The sequence below is a fragment of the Rattus norvegicus genome, chromosome 12 (genome assembly GCF_021556685.1).
Source record: "Rattus norvegicus strain SHRSP/BbbUtx chromosome 12, alternate assembly SHRSP_T2T, whole genome shotgun sequence".
Classification (NCBI taxonomy): domain Eukaryota; kingdom Metazoa; phylum Chordata; class Mammalia; order Rodentia; family Muridae; genus Rattus; species Rattus norvegicus.
Window position 1 is genome coordinate 28,487,473 of NC_141545.1, and position 15,046 is coordinate 28,502,518.

Here is a 15,046-nt window from a genome sequence, read left to right on the forward strand (position 1 = left end):
CCACCATACCCAGCAGGAATGAGGACTTAAGATTAAGTGACGTAAGATTAAGTGAAACTGTAGTACAACTTAGACATAGTTGAAGTAAAGAGCACTTGCTGCTCTTCCAAGGAAGCCAGATTTGGTTCCCAGCGCCCTCATGGTAACTCTCAACTATCTCTAATACCAACTCTAGGAGATTCAGTATCTCCTTTGGAACTCCTCAGACACTAACATGCTACATGTACACATACATATATGCATGCATGTATGCAGCCACGCACGCATGCAAAACATTCATTTATACATATAAAATGAAATAAATAAACTTAAAAACAGATTTTTTTAAAAAAATCAGTCTACAGTAAGATAAGATGACCACATCCCACAGTCTGAGGGAAATGCAGACTAGTGACTCATTACCACCAGCCCTTCTATCTACCTTGAACACCTGTTCCTTCCTAAGGCTTGAAAAACAAATTCTAAGCTGGGACTGTCACTCAGTGACATCTGCCTAAGCATGCACTAGACTGTCAGTTCAATTCCAGTATTGCAATTCAAAATAAGCAAGCCAACTGCATGAGCGCCTAACCTAAACATAGCTTTGACATACTATTTATTCCAGCCTTCATGTTGGCTCTGATAACACTAAACTCACCAAATCATTACCTAGTTGTTCAGTCTCCCTGAGTGAGATGGGAGAAGAGACTAGAAGAGTGCCTTACACTATGCAAATTCCTACCGTCTGTCCCAACTGGAGCTCACTATCAGTCAGGCACACCCAAATTCAAACAGCAAGTAACTAGTTGACTTCTGTGCACCAACAGTAACAGATGCTCTACAAGAAAGCAAACTGAGCTGCAGCTAGAGTCAGCTGTCAATCCCAGTATGCGCAATGCAGCATGCTTCATCCGGACTGTATATTTAAGCCAGGAGTAGCACTCACCTGTAATCCCAGAACCTAGGAGGCAGGGGCAGAAGATCAGGAGTTCCAGCTCATACACAAGGAGTTTGAGACCAGCGTGGGCCAAATGAAATCCTGCCTCAAAAAAAAAAAAAAAAAAAACAAAACAAAACAAAAACAAAACAAAAAGCATGGGATGGGGGGCTAGCCTGTTAAGGAATATTGAGTCAGCAGCCCCTAAATTCTGTTTTAGATTTTAGGTTACCAGAAGTCACTCACTCCCAAGTAACCACTCACAGAAAATGTCAACTGAGGTTCTTCTGTTTCAGCAACTGCTGTATATGTAATCAAGACAAAATGTCAAAGCAATTCTCAAAAGGTTAAGCAATCTATAACTGATCAGGTACTTGGAAGCCCTTGACTGTATCATTATGCACTTACTTTCTTGAACTATTTGCCTCACCACAATATGCTGCTTGATTCTCTTCAACCTAATAAGGCTTATTTCTTTCCAAAGTACCTGACTGTGGTCGTTTAAACGAGAATGGCCGCAGAGTTTCACACATTTGATGCCTGGTCATTAGTGCATGACACTACCTGAGATGTATTAAGAACAGGTGATAGGTGTAGACTTGTAAGATAAAGTATGGCAAGGAGGTGGGCTTTGGGGCTTCAAACTCCAAGCCAATTCCAGAGTCCTCTCTTCCTGTTGCCTGCAGAACTGGATGCAGAACCATTATTCTGTCTGCATGCCACCTTGTCGCTGCCATGTTCCCCACCATGACAATAATAGACTAAACCTCTCAAACTATAAGCAAGCCCCAATTAAATGTTCTCTTTAATAAGCATGATTGTGGTCATGGTGTCATTACAGCAACACAACACTGACCAAGACACTGACAGTCTGAAAAGAGCATATGGAGACTTAAATAGCACAAGTAAAAGGGCTGGGTAGAGAAAGCTGTGGTTTGGAGCACCTGATGTTCCCACAGAGGGCCTATGTTCTGTCCCCAGAACTCAAAGGTACAACCATTTGAAGATCTCCAGAAATCTGATGCTCTCTCTGACACCGACACTAGATATGCATGTGGTACACACACACACATGCACTGAAATCCCCATACACAGTAATTACTCAAAGTGGGTGGCACACACTTGCAATCTCAGAACCCCTGAGCCTATCACAAACACACAAATATAATCCTAGAGTTTGAATATCGCCAAAGCTCAGATTTGCCTTTTAATACTATCTTTTCTCTCTTTGGATCACTGTGCCAATTAACAACTCTAACCTGGCATCATTTATTATATTAAATTAAGCGGGCAATGTCATACACTTGTAATCTCAATAGATGGGAGACAGAAGCAGGAAGACTGCCCCAAGTTCAAAGCCAGCCTGTTCCACACAGAAAGTTTGGAACCAGCATGGGCTATAATTAAAAAGAAAAATAAACCCTACCAAAACTACAATATTGGGAGCTGAAGAGGTGCTCAGTGGTTAAGAGCACTGGCTGCTCTTCCAGATAATCTGGATTTATTTCTAGCCTTATATAGTGGCTCACAAACCTCCATAACTTTAGTTCCCAGGGATCTGACCTCTTCTCTTTTGGGCTCTGAGGGCACCAGACATGCACGTGGTACAGACATACATGCCAGCAAAACACAGATAAAGTAATTTATTTATTTATTTATTTTTTTAGTTTTTAAAGATTTATTCAGAACCAGAATTGGTGACCCACACCTTTAATCCCAGCACCTGGGAGGTGGAGACAGACAGAATTTGAGGCTAGTCGGGCCTACAAACCAAGATCCAGAACAGCCAGGGTTAGAGAAACCCTGGCTTAAAAAGAAATTTTATCTAGAACTATAAGCTAACTCTATTTACAGCTACCCAATTCTTCAAACATGCTCTGCTCAGTCTGGTAAAGCCAGATTTACCGTACAAATAACAGCCCCTCACTAAACCATCTAAGAAAGAGAGTTCCTGGAGCATATGCCAAAGCTCCTAGACAGCTGTTCCTAATCACACACAAACAACTGATGCACACCACAGAACCATGACACCAGGCTACTGCTAGCTTCAGCTCCTGCTTCTTTTTAAAACCCAGTTTTACTAAATAGATCATCCTATGACCAAATGTCAAAAACCACTGGTTGGGCATGGTGATGCACGCCTGCATTTCCACCAGCCAGGAGGCTAAGGCTGGATGGGCTGCCTAAAGCTCCAGGCCAGGCAGGGCTAAAAAGCTACACAACGGTGTCAAACTCAAGTAAAAGCCAGTCTGGACTTCATAAGCAGGACCATAACTCTGGCGAGTGGCTTAGTAGTGGTAAATATCTTTAATCCCAGCACTAGAAGGCAAGGGCAAGAGGATCTCTGAGTTCCCAAAAACAAACAAACAAAACAAAAAAACAGGGTGGAGGACTAGACAAGGTGGCACATGCCTTTAGTCCCAACATTTGGGAGGCAGAGGTAGATGGGTCTCTGTAAATTTAAGGCCAACCTGGCTTATCCTGTCTCAAAACAAAGAGGGCTAGAGAAATAGCTCAATGATTAAGACCACTGGCTGCTCTCAAGGAGGACCTGGGTTCAATTCATAGCACTCACATGGACACTCGAAACTGTAACTACAATCCCAGGGGATCCAACCCTGATCTCCATGTGTACCATACATACATTAATGTCTGTAAACACTCAGACACATAAAATCTAAAAGCAACAACAAAAAATATACACCAAACTTGATTCTAATCAATTGTTATTCTAGTAAGATTGTCTTGCCTATGGTACTTCCCCTACAGAAGAATATCCCATAGGTCCAAAGGTAAAGTACAATTAATAACCTATGATAATAAAAACATACACTCATTAAATTCATGTATTATCTGCAACTTCCAGTTTCCTTTTTTTTTTTTTTTTCTTTTTTCTTTTTTTGGAGCTGGGGACCGAACCCAGGGCCTTGTGCTTGCTAGGCAAGCGCTCTACCACTGAGCTAAATCCCCAACCCTTTTTTTTTTTAATTAAAAAAACTGGGGGCTGGAGAGATGGCTCAGCAGGTAAGAACACTGACTGCTCTTCCAGAGGTCCTGAGTTTAATTCCCAGCAACCACATGGTGGCTCACAACCATCTGTAATGGGATCTGATGCCCTCTTATGATGTGTCTGAAGACAGCTACAGTGTACTTATATACATAAAACAAAATGAATCTTATTAAAACATTTTATGTGTGCTGGTGTCTGTGAACGAAGCAAGCCATGTATTGTAGTACCTGCAGCAGCCAGAAGAGGGCATTATGTTCCCTTGGAGCCGGACTTACAGGAGGTTTGAGCCTGCAATCTGAGGTTTCTCTGGTAAGGAGAGCCTTAAGTGTCTTACTGTCTAGTCCTTTTGTTGAGACAGGGGTCTCCCTTGTAGCCAGGCTGACCTAAAGCCCCCTTTCCTCCTGCATTAGCTTTGGAATGCTGGGATTACAGCCATAAGCCACCAGTAAGCCTCCACTGTAAATTCAATGAAGACGTACAAGGTACCCTTCAAGAACATAGTGATTTACTCATGACTTTAAGTTAAAATAGGAAAATTTGTTGTAACTATGCAGTCAAAATGAGGAGAAAATTAATCTTATTAAAAATATGACCATAGGGGTTGGGGATTTAGCTCAGTGGTAGAGCGCTTGCCTAGGAAGCGCAAGGCCCTGGGTTCGGTCCCCAGCTCCGAAAAAAAAGAACCAAAAAAAAAAAAAAAATGACCATAAATATAAATTGAGGAGTGGTAATACTTCAAATACAGCTCTTGCTCAACCATACGTCTGCTTTCCTCTATGGAACCACGAATAGCCTCATAAGGAAACACGTCAGCCAGCCACATGGTCCAGAATTCTCTAAACCACCCTCAATGTGCTCCCTGCTTCAGGAAATTTCTAGGAGAGCAATTTTCTCTAAATATAATCTTTTTAAAAAGAATTCCTTTGTTTAAAAGTCCTAAATACTGGTATAGGAAATTCTAAAAGAAAGTTTATTAAATGTATACCATTTTAAATGGTTCAGTTTTCAGTTTTCATTAATAAAATGTCTACAAGATTAGGAAAATAGTACTAGCATGCTCCACAATGTGCACCCAAGCATATGAGTGACCATACACCCCCCTACACAATAAATAGATAATATACAGTGCCTTTGTTAATAGTTCTAAATTAGTTGGCTATGGCCATTTCTCAAATGTCTCAGTATATCCGTTAGATGTGGAATTCATCTCTTTTATGAAGTACTTATTATACTGCACTAGGATCAGACTGGAAAAAAACAAAAAAGACCATATTCCACCTCTGGTAATATTAGTACGACCATCAACAGTTCCAAAAGAATCAACAGCTGGGTATGGTACCATGAGACTTTAATCCTACCACCCAGGAGGCCAAGGCAAGCTAGGGCTGATGTACAGTGACACCTACTTAATAAATAAGTAGATACAAGGCTGGATGGATGGACAGACAGATAACTGACATGTATGGAGACTATGTCAGAGTCCTAGGAGTAAACTATTACTCTACTGAAATCATAGAAATTGTTTTAAAAACCAAGTGTGGTACCTTCAGAATAATGTACTTCATAGAACTAAATATACCGTATGTCATCTAATTACATCACAAACTGACACACAGTAGACTAATATTTCAATAAATGGGTAAGGCTAGTTACCGGAGAGACAGCTCAACAGTTAAGAGCACTTGCTGTTCTTACAGAGGACCTAAGTCAGTTCTCAGCTAATACATGATGGCAACCATGAATAGGCACTCAGAAGCTTCACACACATACGAGTAGGCAAAGCATGCATATCCATAAAATATACAAGTCTTTAAAAAGTGTTTTAATTCGATTAAAAGCAATGGAGGATGTGTGGCACAGTGGGAGGCTGAAGCGGGATTAAAGAGCCCAAGAGCAAGACAGTCTATGTCAGTCACTGCAGCTCAGTGTACAGCACACAAGGAAGGCCCTGGGCTCCACCCCAGCATCACAGTTCCTCGCTCTTCCCATGATTTATTTACAGTGACCTAGTTGAAAGAGCACTGGATGGTAATCCCAACATTCACCATCATACTCTTAAAGTCATACCAATTTCAATTCCCTTGGACGCACTTGGCAAGCAGACAGGAAATCTGGACCACCTCTAAGACCCCTTTCAGCTCAGAAATGCCATCAGCATACCTAAGCAAAAACACCTACACGGAGGCCAGGCGTGGTGGTGCAAGCCATTAATCTCAGAACTTAGAGGTAAAGAATGGCAGATCTTTGAGTATCAGGCCAATCTGGGCTACAAAATGATTTCGATGCTTGACAGAGTCACACACTGAGACCTGATTGAAAGAAAAAGAAAAAAAAAAAAAAACACAAAACAAAACAAGAACTTACCCGGACTAGAGTCAGCAGTTCAGTCCCCAGCACCCTCACGGTAGCTCACAATCATCTTAACTCTAATTCCAGGGGATGCAAATCTGGCCTCCAGGGGCACCAGGAACACTCCATAGACATACAGGCAGGCAAACACCCCTACAGGCAAAGGGGTGTTTAAAAGGGGGAAGAAAAAAAAAAGACTCCTTTTCCAAGTCTCTCTGTAGGTGGACACTGCCTTTCAGAACTGATGCTAACAAGATTCGTGCTGGCTGGTACTGAGGTCTATTAATCCCAAATACTAGGGAGGTAAAGCAAGAGAAACAAAAGTTCAAGGCCTGCCTGAGCCACACGGTGAGTTCAGAGCCAGCCTCAGCAATTCTAACAATGCCCCGACACAAAATAAAAGAACAGAGGGCTATGGACAGAGCTTACTAATACTGCAGGGCCCTATGTTAAATCCCCCCAAATATCAGGGGGAGGAAAGGGAGCAAAAGTATCCTAAATACTCAAAACGCTGTATTAAGGCTACGCAGGTGATGTCTGCAATCACACTTGGGAGGTTAGGCAGAATAACACCACATTCAAGGTCAGCTTAGCTTCCAACACATAAGTTGGACATCGACCTAGGCTACAAGACAATTAAAAACAAAACAACAATAAACAAACCAGGAAAGCAAAGGCCACGAGCAAACTGAAATTCTTCACCTGAATCCTTCCTGCTCTCACAAGTACAACAGAAAGTAAGACAAAATCTAGTCTTTCCAAAGGAAAGGGGATGCTAAACCTAGCAGGACACTAAGTTTGGTAAAGAAACCTATCTTTCTTTTAAAAAAAACAAATAAGCCTTAAAAGATTCATTCAACATTCCCCCTACCTTGCCCCCCCCCCAAAAAAGTAATACAACTTTAAATTAAGAGGTTATGCTTGGTCAAGAAATCTTAAAGTAATGATTGGAAATGCAGACTTCCTATTACAAAACACCAGTTTCACGGTCCTAAAAACAGAGAGAAAGGAAAGAAAAGAACGAAAGAAAAGCAAGCCGGCTGGAGAAGGGGAAGCAGCAGGATCAGGAATGCAGTGTCCAACCTCTACTGCATACTGAGTTCGAGGCCAGTCGGTGCTATATGAAGCGCTCTCTCAAAAACGACAGAAAAATGAAACTTCTAAATGTCAAACTTCTCTGTTTTCTAGAAAAGCAAAGGCCACCAGCACTATCAATGTAGCGTTCTGCTCCTTCCTACCTTCAGTTGGCAAGAAGTTAATGCCGGGTTTCTGTCAGTTCATCCCTGGCCTAAAGTCCACTCCGGAGGAGAAAAAAACAAAACCCACAAGCCACATCAGTGTCCACGCTCAGCCCAGACAAGACGCAGTAGAGGCTTGCACAAGCCGGATCACGCGGCTGCGCCGGTACAATTTCAGAAACTTAACTTGACGGTTTCTTTTATATGAAAGGAGAGAGAAATAAAATGCGCAAAGGAAACCCGGCTAACCCTCCCTAGTCACTTAGGGCCCGAAGCCAAGTTGGGGAGGAGGGGACTGGTGCTGCGATCATCACCAAGGCCCCGGGGACAAAGTAAGGGGGAAAAGGATGGAGGCGCGAGGTTCCGGGAAGGACGGCTGCAGACAGCCCAGATGGATCTCGCCACGGAGATCCCAAGCCCGGCGAGGCAGGACCCGGGCATCACAGCCCGCGGATGGCCCCGTGCAGTGACAGCTGCCCGGCGAGTCGCGCGCGGCCCATTCGCTTCTCGCCATCTCCATCCCTCGCCCTGCGCAGCCGCGGCCGAGCGTCCACACCGCGCACGAAAAAAAGGATACTCCCGAGTGCGGAAGGCCTCTTGTGTGTGCGGGATGGTAAAGAGCGGCTCCTCTCCGGGCAGCGGTTTCACCAGAGGAAAGGGCTTGCGGCCCAACAGCGGCGCCATCGCGGCAGCGCCGGCAGGGACGGAGCGCCGAAGGCTCGGCCGCTCCGCTGCGCAGCGCTAGGCCCCGGCAGCCCCGGGCGAACGAGCTAGCGAAGCGCCTGGCTCCCGGGGCGATGGGGGAGGGGAGGGGTGAGAGGGCGGCGCGAACTCCGGCTTCCCTCAGAGCTGGCGGGACCGCGCCACGACCATGGAAGCAAGGGGAACGCCTCGAGGGGAAAAACTGGAGAGATTCTGCTCGCTCCTTCCGGCAGCTTTCACCTTACGCTGATCTCCGCTGCGGCGGCCGCTAGTCACGACTCCTCTCCAGCGGGCACGGGAGGAAATTATTGAAAAATGGCGGGAGATTCCCTTCCTCCCCCCCGCTGCCGGGCCAGCGCACAGACTAACTTGCTTCTCCGTGGCGCCCTGGGGCGGATGCTCCGATAGGCGGAGGACTGGTCGGCATTCGTAGCCTATTGGCTCAGAGAGACTGCCGCTCCGCGGTCGAGTCCCGCCCCCTGGGCCCCAGCCACAAAGTTTAGTTGCAGCGCACTAGAGGGCAGTCTGAAAAGGTGAAAGGTCACGTTATGTAAGAGCCGGTGACTGGCATGCGGGCCTCCAGTGGCGGACTTAAAAAGTAATGGGACAGCAAGTGGGAGGGGGAGGACGAAAAGCGGAAGACTCAAAGAGGTCAGAGCAGAAAGCCCTGTCATAGATACAGACATTGCGCCATCTGTCACCGACGGCGACACCGACATCCGGGCACTCACTGTCCGTGTGGTGCGCCGGAGGGGGGAGGGGGAGCGCGCGGCCAGGGGCTTTGTCTTTCCACTCGTGCTCCGCCCCCTTCTTAAAGGGGCCGCGCTCGGCCACGCCCGGGGATGCGCGGGTGGAGCTGTTCTGGGCGGGAAGTAACTCTGATCCTCTTCAAACAGAAGTTCCGCAGTGGGGCGACTGGGACCCCAACCCTTCCCGACCAGACATAACTGCGAAACAGAAATTAAGGACTACAGGGAAGGATAATGTAGAAGTTTCCTTAAAAATATGTGGAGGAAGAGCTGCAGAGTTGGCTCAGGGGCTAAGTTCTTTCAGAGGACCCAAGTTCAATTCCTCGCTCCCACATCAGGTAGCACGACCCTGCCTGCAGCTGCAACTCCAGGAATTAGCATTCCTCTTGCCTCCTCAGGCAACAGCACTCATGTGCATACAACATCCCCCACCATGCATGCACACATACCCAATTTAAAAATAAACCTTGAAAAAAAAAGTGGAAGAATAATAGAGAAATTTCTTTTGTATGTACACATATAAGAGAATATATGTGTGTGGATGGATGGATGGATAGATAGATAGATAGATAGATAGATAGTCTGTGTCTAGCTTGGGCTACAAAGAGTCTTACCAGCCAGCCTGGGCTGAATAGCAAGACCCTAAAACAATGAGTAAATAAAATAAAATTATGTTAGAGGACATATATATTAAGCTAATAGGGCTGGAGAAGTGGCTCCACAATTAAGAAGATTTCCAGTTTTTCCAGAAGTTCTGAGTCTGATTCACAGTATTTGCATTGGAAGCTCACAATCACCTGTAACTCCAAAGCAATAGGCGCTTACAAACCTGAAAACATACCCCCCCATACACATAATTTAAAATAAAAATATAAAAGTATTATTTAAAAAAGATGGGGGTTGGGGTTGGGGATTTAGCTCAGTGGTAGAGCGCTTGCCTAGCAAGCGCAAGGCCCTGGGTTGGGTCCCCAGCTCCGGAAAAAAAAAAAAAAAAAAAAAAGGTGGGGGTTGGGGATTTAGCTCAGCGGTAGAGCGCTTGCCTGGCAAGCACAAGCCCCTGGGTTCGGTCCCCAGCTCCGAAAAAAAGAAAAAAAAAAAAAAAAAAAAAAAGATGGGCCTAGAGAGATGACTTAAGGTTAAGAACACATACGGGTCTTGCGGAAGACCTGAGGTGGGTTCCAGCATCCACGTGGGATGGTTTCCAACTGTGAGTAACTCCATTTCAAAGGCGCTCCAACGCCCTCTTCCCTGAAGGCGTATGCACAGACCTTCACACCGCACCCCCACCTCCAGCCCTTCACATAATTAAAAACTAAGTACAAAGTAAGACTCTAAAACCAATAACAATAATAAATTTAAATGTCTGTGGCATTAATTAAAATGATATTAAAGGATATATACATATATATGAACGTTAGGGTTGGAGAGATGGCTCAAAACTAAGAGTACTGGCTACTCTTGCAGGGGGTCTAGAGTCCCAACACCCATATGGTGGCTCACAAAAGTCTGTAAGTCCAATCCCAGGAGATCTGACATGCTCTTCTGGTCTCCTTGGGCATTGCACACATGTAGGGCACAGATACACAGGCAAAACATACATTCATACACACACACACACACACACACACACACACACACATAGACACAAAGAGAGAGAGAGAGAGAGAGAGAGGGAGAGAGGGAGGAGGGAGAGAGAGAGAGAGATAAAATAATAAAAGCTGGAGAGTTGGGGACCTGACACTCAGTGGCCATGGAGATCAGAATCTCAGAATCTCAGCACTGGGGAGGGGAGGCAACCAGATCCTTGTCTGGCAGGACTATGGACTGCCAAAAATGGGAGGGGGTAGGGACAGGGAGCAAAAGAAGGAAAGGAGAAACAAAAGAAAAAAGGGAAAGTAAGAAAAATGCACTCACTTGACAGGGACAGAATTATCCAGCACTGCCATCCTGGTTTGGTGAGACAGGTTCATTGCCACGCAGCCAGGCCAGCCTGCCATCCTGCCTCAGTCTTCCCAGCTGCATCCACCTCTCCACTGTGCCTCTGATGGCTTCATTGCTTCTGAATTTTTTCCTCCTAATTGTTCTAAGCACACCCACCTGAAGTGGAAGCTTAAGGATTCTTTGGAAAGTCAGTTGTGTCAGATGGTGTTTTGCCAGGGCAAACATATGAAGGAACATGTCACTGAAGCAGACACAGATGAAAGAAAGGCTAAGGCAGACACATGAAGGAACGTTTCCATGAAGCAGTCATGGGAGCAAGGACGTTCTGCTAGCATGTGAAAGGACGCATGATGAAGGATTCTTCTCTAATGACACGCATGTATTGGTCTACCTTACATTTCGTAGTTGGGACTGCATTTGTTGGGACTCCATAGAGAGAAATACAGCAAAGAACTCAAAGGACTCAACAGACAGAGGTTAAGCTTGGCTTGCTGGTATAGTTAGCTGTGCAGTGCTTGTTGGTATTGATTCTTCGCTGATCTTCGATTCACTGAGAGGCACAACCAAGACCTTCCCCTGGTGTCCCTCCTGATCCCTCCTGCTGACCGGTGCTGAGGCTGACACCTGGCTGTTCCTGCTAGGTCCTGACATCTCCTGTTATCCCAACACTATATCTATAAGATGTCTGGGAGTGGATGGAGCTGCTGCTGCTGACCTATACCTGACAATGCAGATGAGAGTTGCTTGAAAGAACTATTTCTTTTCTTTTTCAAAAAAGATTTATTTATTTATTTATTGCCTGTATATACACTTACATACCAGAATAAGGCATCAGATCCCATTACAGATGCTTGTGAGCCATCATGTGGTTGCAGGGAATTCAACTCAGGACCTCTGGAAGAGCAGCCAGTAAGTTAGTGCTTTTAACCTCTGAGTCATCTCTCCAGCCCCCAAAGAACCAGTTCTAAACAGGTCCATGTCCCTAGTATCCTTTCTTTTCTAAGACCCCTGGTGGGTGGTGGACTAGGAGGAAGGTTAAAGCAGCGTTTAAGAACCATCATTAAAAATAGGGTTTGAGGGGCTAAAGAGAAACCCTTTTTGAGAGATGGTTTCTCTGTGTAGCCCGAGCTGTCCTAGAACTCACTCTGTAAACCAGGTTGGCCTCAAATTCACAGAGATCAGCCTCTGACTCTGCCTCCTGAATGCTGGAATTCATTATGTGCCACCACTGCCCTGGCCAGATTTATTTCTTTATTTCTGAGGGGAGCATGGGAGCTACTGTACAGGTGTGGAGGTCCGAGGAAGTCTGTCCTCTCCTTCTACTATGTGGATATTGGGGATTAAACTCAGGTCCTCGGGGGTTTGACAACAAGCACCCCACTGAGCCATCCTGCAGGCCCATAGTATATATTTTGATCATAGGCACGCTCTTAACCCTCCCTTGTCTCCTTCCTACTCTGATTCTTTATTCTGAACTAGAACAACTAACCATCCCTTTCTACTTTCATGGATTTTGTTTTGTTTTGGGTTTTTGTTTTCTGTTTTGTTTTGTTGTTTGTGTTTTAATTTTGTTTTGGTTTGGTTTTTTGATTTTTTTCCAGACAATGTTTCTCTGTGTGCCCCTGGCTGTCCTGGAACTCACTCTTTAGACCAGGTTAGCATTGAACTCGAAGATCCACCTGCCTCTGCCTCCCATGTACTGATATTAAAGACATGCGCAACCCCTACAGGACTTTACTTTCATGTTTTTTTTTTTTTTTTTGTTTTGTTTCTTTTTTCTTTTTTTCTTTTTTTCGGAGCTGGGGACCGAACCCAGGGGCTTGTGCTTGCTAGGCAAGCGCTCTACCACTGAGCTAAATCCCCAACCCCTACTTTCATGTTTTGTTGGTTTTGTTACTGTTACTTTTCGGGGTTTTTTGTTTTTCGCTTTTTGTTTGTTTTTCCTGTGTGTGTGTGTGTGTGTGTGTGAGACAGAGAGAGACAGAGAGAGACAGAGAGAGAGAGACAGACAGAGACGGGGGGGGGGGAGGGAGGATGAGGTCTATGCCAGCTGATTGCATGAGCATGGCTGAGGGCTTACATACAGGAATGTGGGCGTCTTGCCAGTCACCACACCACTGACGATGCCTCTCCCTCTCCCAGCAGCATTGACTTTCACAGATTCCCAGGGAGGGGCAGGGTCTGTGAGTCCCTCCGTCTATGACAGAATGTTGATGAGCTCGGTCTTGAGAAGGTCTCGTGCAGATAGGCACAACTCAAGGCTTTGGATTTGTTTTTGAGACAGGCTGGCCTCCATCTTCCTGTGTAGCTGAGAGAATGACTTTGAACCGCTGATCTTCTGCTTCCACCACCCAGAGCCTGGCTTACAGGTGTGTGGTGCCCCATTTCTGCTGTCAGGGCCTCTGTCTGACTCAAGGCTTCTCGACTGCTAAGCAAGCTCTCTACCAGCTGAGCTAAACCCCCCACCCCCCACCCCTTGTGCAAGACTGTTCTTTTCTTTTTTTTAAATCATAACTTTAGCACGATTACTCATTCCATGTAGGCTCTGTCCCACTTGAATAAACAAATTAATACTAAAGAACACAGATTAAAGATGGCAGGCAGTTCTAGGCATCCTCTACAGACCTCCTCCTGTGTCAGCAGTAGCTGGCTTCCTGCCAGGAAAGCACCATTTAGAGCTCCATAACCAAGCTGGAACTTTTGTTATTCCTTGATTTATTTTTGAGACAGGGTTCCATGATGCAGCTCTGGCTGTGCTGGAACTCACTGTGTAACTCCCCAGGCTGGCATTGAACCCACAGAGATCCAGCTGCCTTTGCCTCTCTAGTGCTAGGATTAAAGGCGTGTGCCACTCTTCCCGGCTTTTACTATTTATGTGGGTGAGCGTTTGGTCTGTGTGTTTGGCTGTGCCCTATAGGTGTGCTGTGCCCTCAGAGGCCACAAACGGATGTCAGAGCTCCTGGGACTAAAGTTACCCTTCATTGTTAGCATCTATGTGGGGTCTGGGAATCAAACCTGAGTCCACTCTAAAAACTAGTGCCCTTTTTTATTTGTGAGACAGGACCCTGTGGAATCCAGGCTGGCCTAAAGGATTGACCCTAAACTTTTTTTTTCTTTTTTTCAGAGCTGGGGACCGAACCCAGGGCCTTGCGGTTGCTAGGCAAGCGCGCTCTACCACTGAGCCAAATCCCCAGCCCCCCCCCCCCCTTTTTTTTTTTTTGAGTCAGAGTACAGCTCTGGCTCTCCTGAAACTATGTAGACCAGCCCTGAATTCACAGAAATCTTCATGCCTCTACCTCCCAAGTGCTGAGATTAAAGGCATGTGCCACCACGCTAGGGCTGACCCTGGTCTTCCCGCCTATCCATCTACACCTCGTTTTAAGTGATGTGGAAGATAGAACCTCTGGTCGTCAACTGTCCTGTGGGTGCTGGGAACTGAACTCTGGTCCTCTGCAAGAGCAGTACATGCTGCCCGTAACCACTAAGCCACCTCTCCTGGCTAATAATGTATGTAACCCTAACTTCTATACATATATTTGTGTTAGATCTTCATGTAGGTTGGGGTGTTCACATGTCAGCAGAGTTCAGATGGAGGTCAGAAGGTCACCTCAAGTTTGGTCCTCACCTTCCACCTTGTATTTGGTTCACCCATGTAGTCCAGGCTGGCTGGCCCTTGAGCTCGCAGGAAGTCTGTTTCTGCCTCCCATTTCACATAGGAACACAGGGATAATGGCCGACACTCCTCCATCTGGCCTTACGTAGGTGGGGGTGGGGCTGGAACTTGGGTCCTCACTGTCTCCAGGTAAAACGCTTTACCCACTGTGCCATTTCTTTCTTTCTTTTTTTTTTTTAAATCTTTATTAACTTGAGTATTTCTTATTTACATTTTGATTGTTATTCCCCTTCCTGGTTTCCGGGCCAACATCCCCCTAGCCCCTCCCCCTCCCTTTCTACTTGGGCTTCCCCTCCCCATCCTCCCCCCATTGCCACCCTCCCCCCATAGTCTAGTTCACTGGGGGTTCAGTCTTAGCAGGACCCAGGGCTTCCCTTCCACTGGTGCTCTTACTAGGATATTCATTGCTACCTATGGGGTCAGAGTCCAGGGTCAGTCCATGTATAGTCTTTGGGGAGTGGCTTAGTC

At 45.8% G+C, this 15,046-nt stretch overlaps 1 protein-coding gene across 4 annotated transcripts in view; it reads right to left on the reverse strand.

Annotated features, from left to right (window-relative positions):
* Baz1b (bromodomain adjacent to zinc finger domain, 1B) overlaps positions 1-8,586 on the reverse strand; it is a 58,139-nt gene extending 49,553 nt beyond the window's left edge. For 3 of the 4 annotated variants that reach the window (XM_087579067.1, XM_087579069.1, XM_087579068.1), the window contains exon 1: positions 8,091-8,586. In XM_087579067.1, the coding sequence (XP_087435193.1) occupies positions 8,091-8,197 (107 nt within the window). In that variant the 5' untranslated portion in view covers positions 8,198-8,586. 4 annotated transcript variants of the gene reach the window in all.
* Between the last annotated feature and the right edge of the window lie 6,460 nt (positions 8,587-15,046).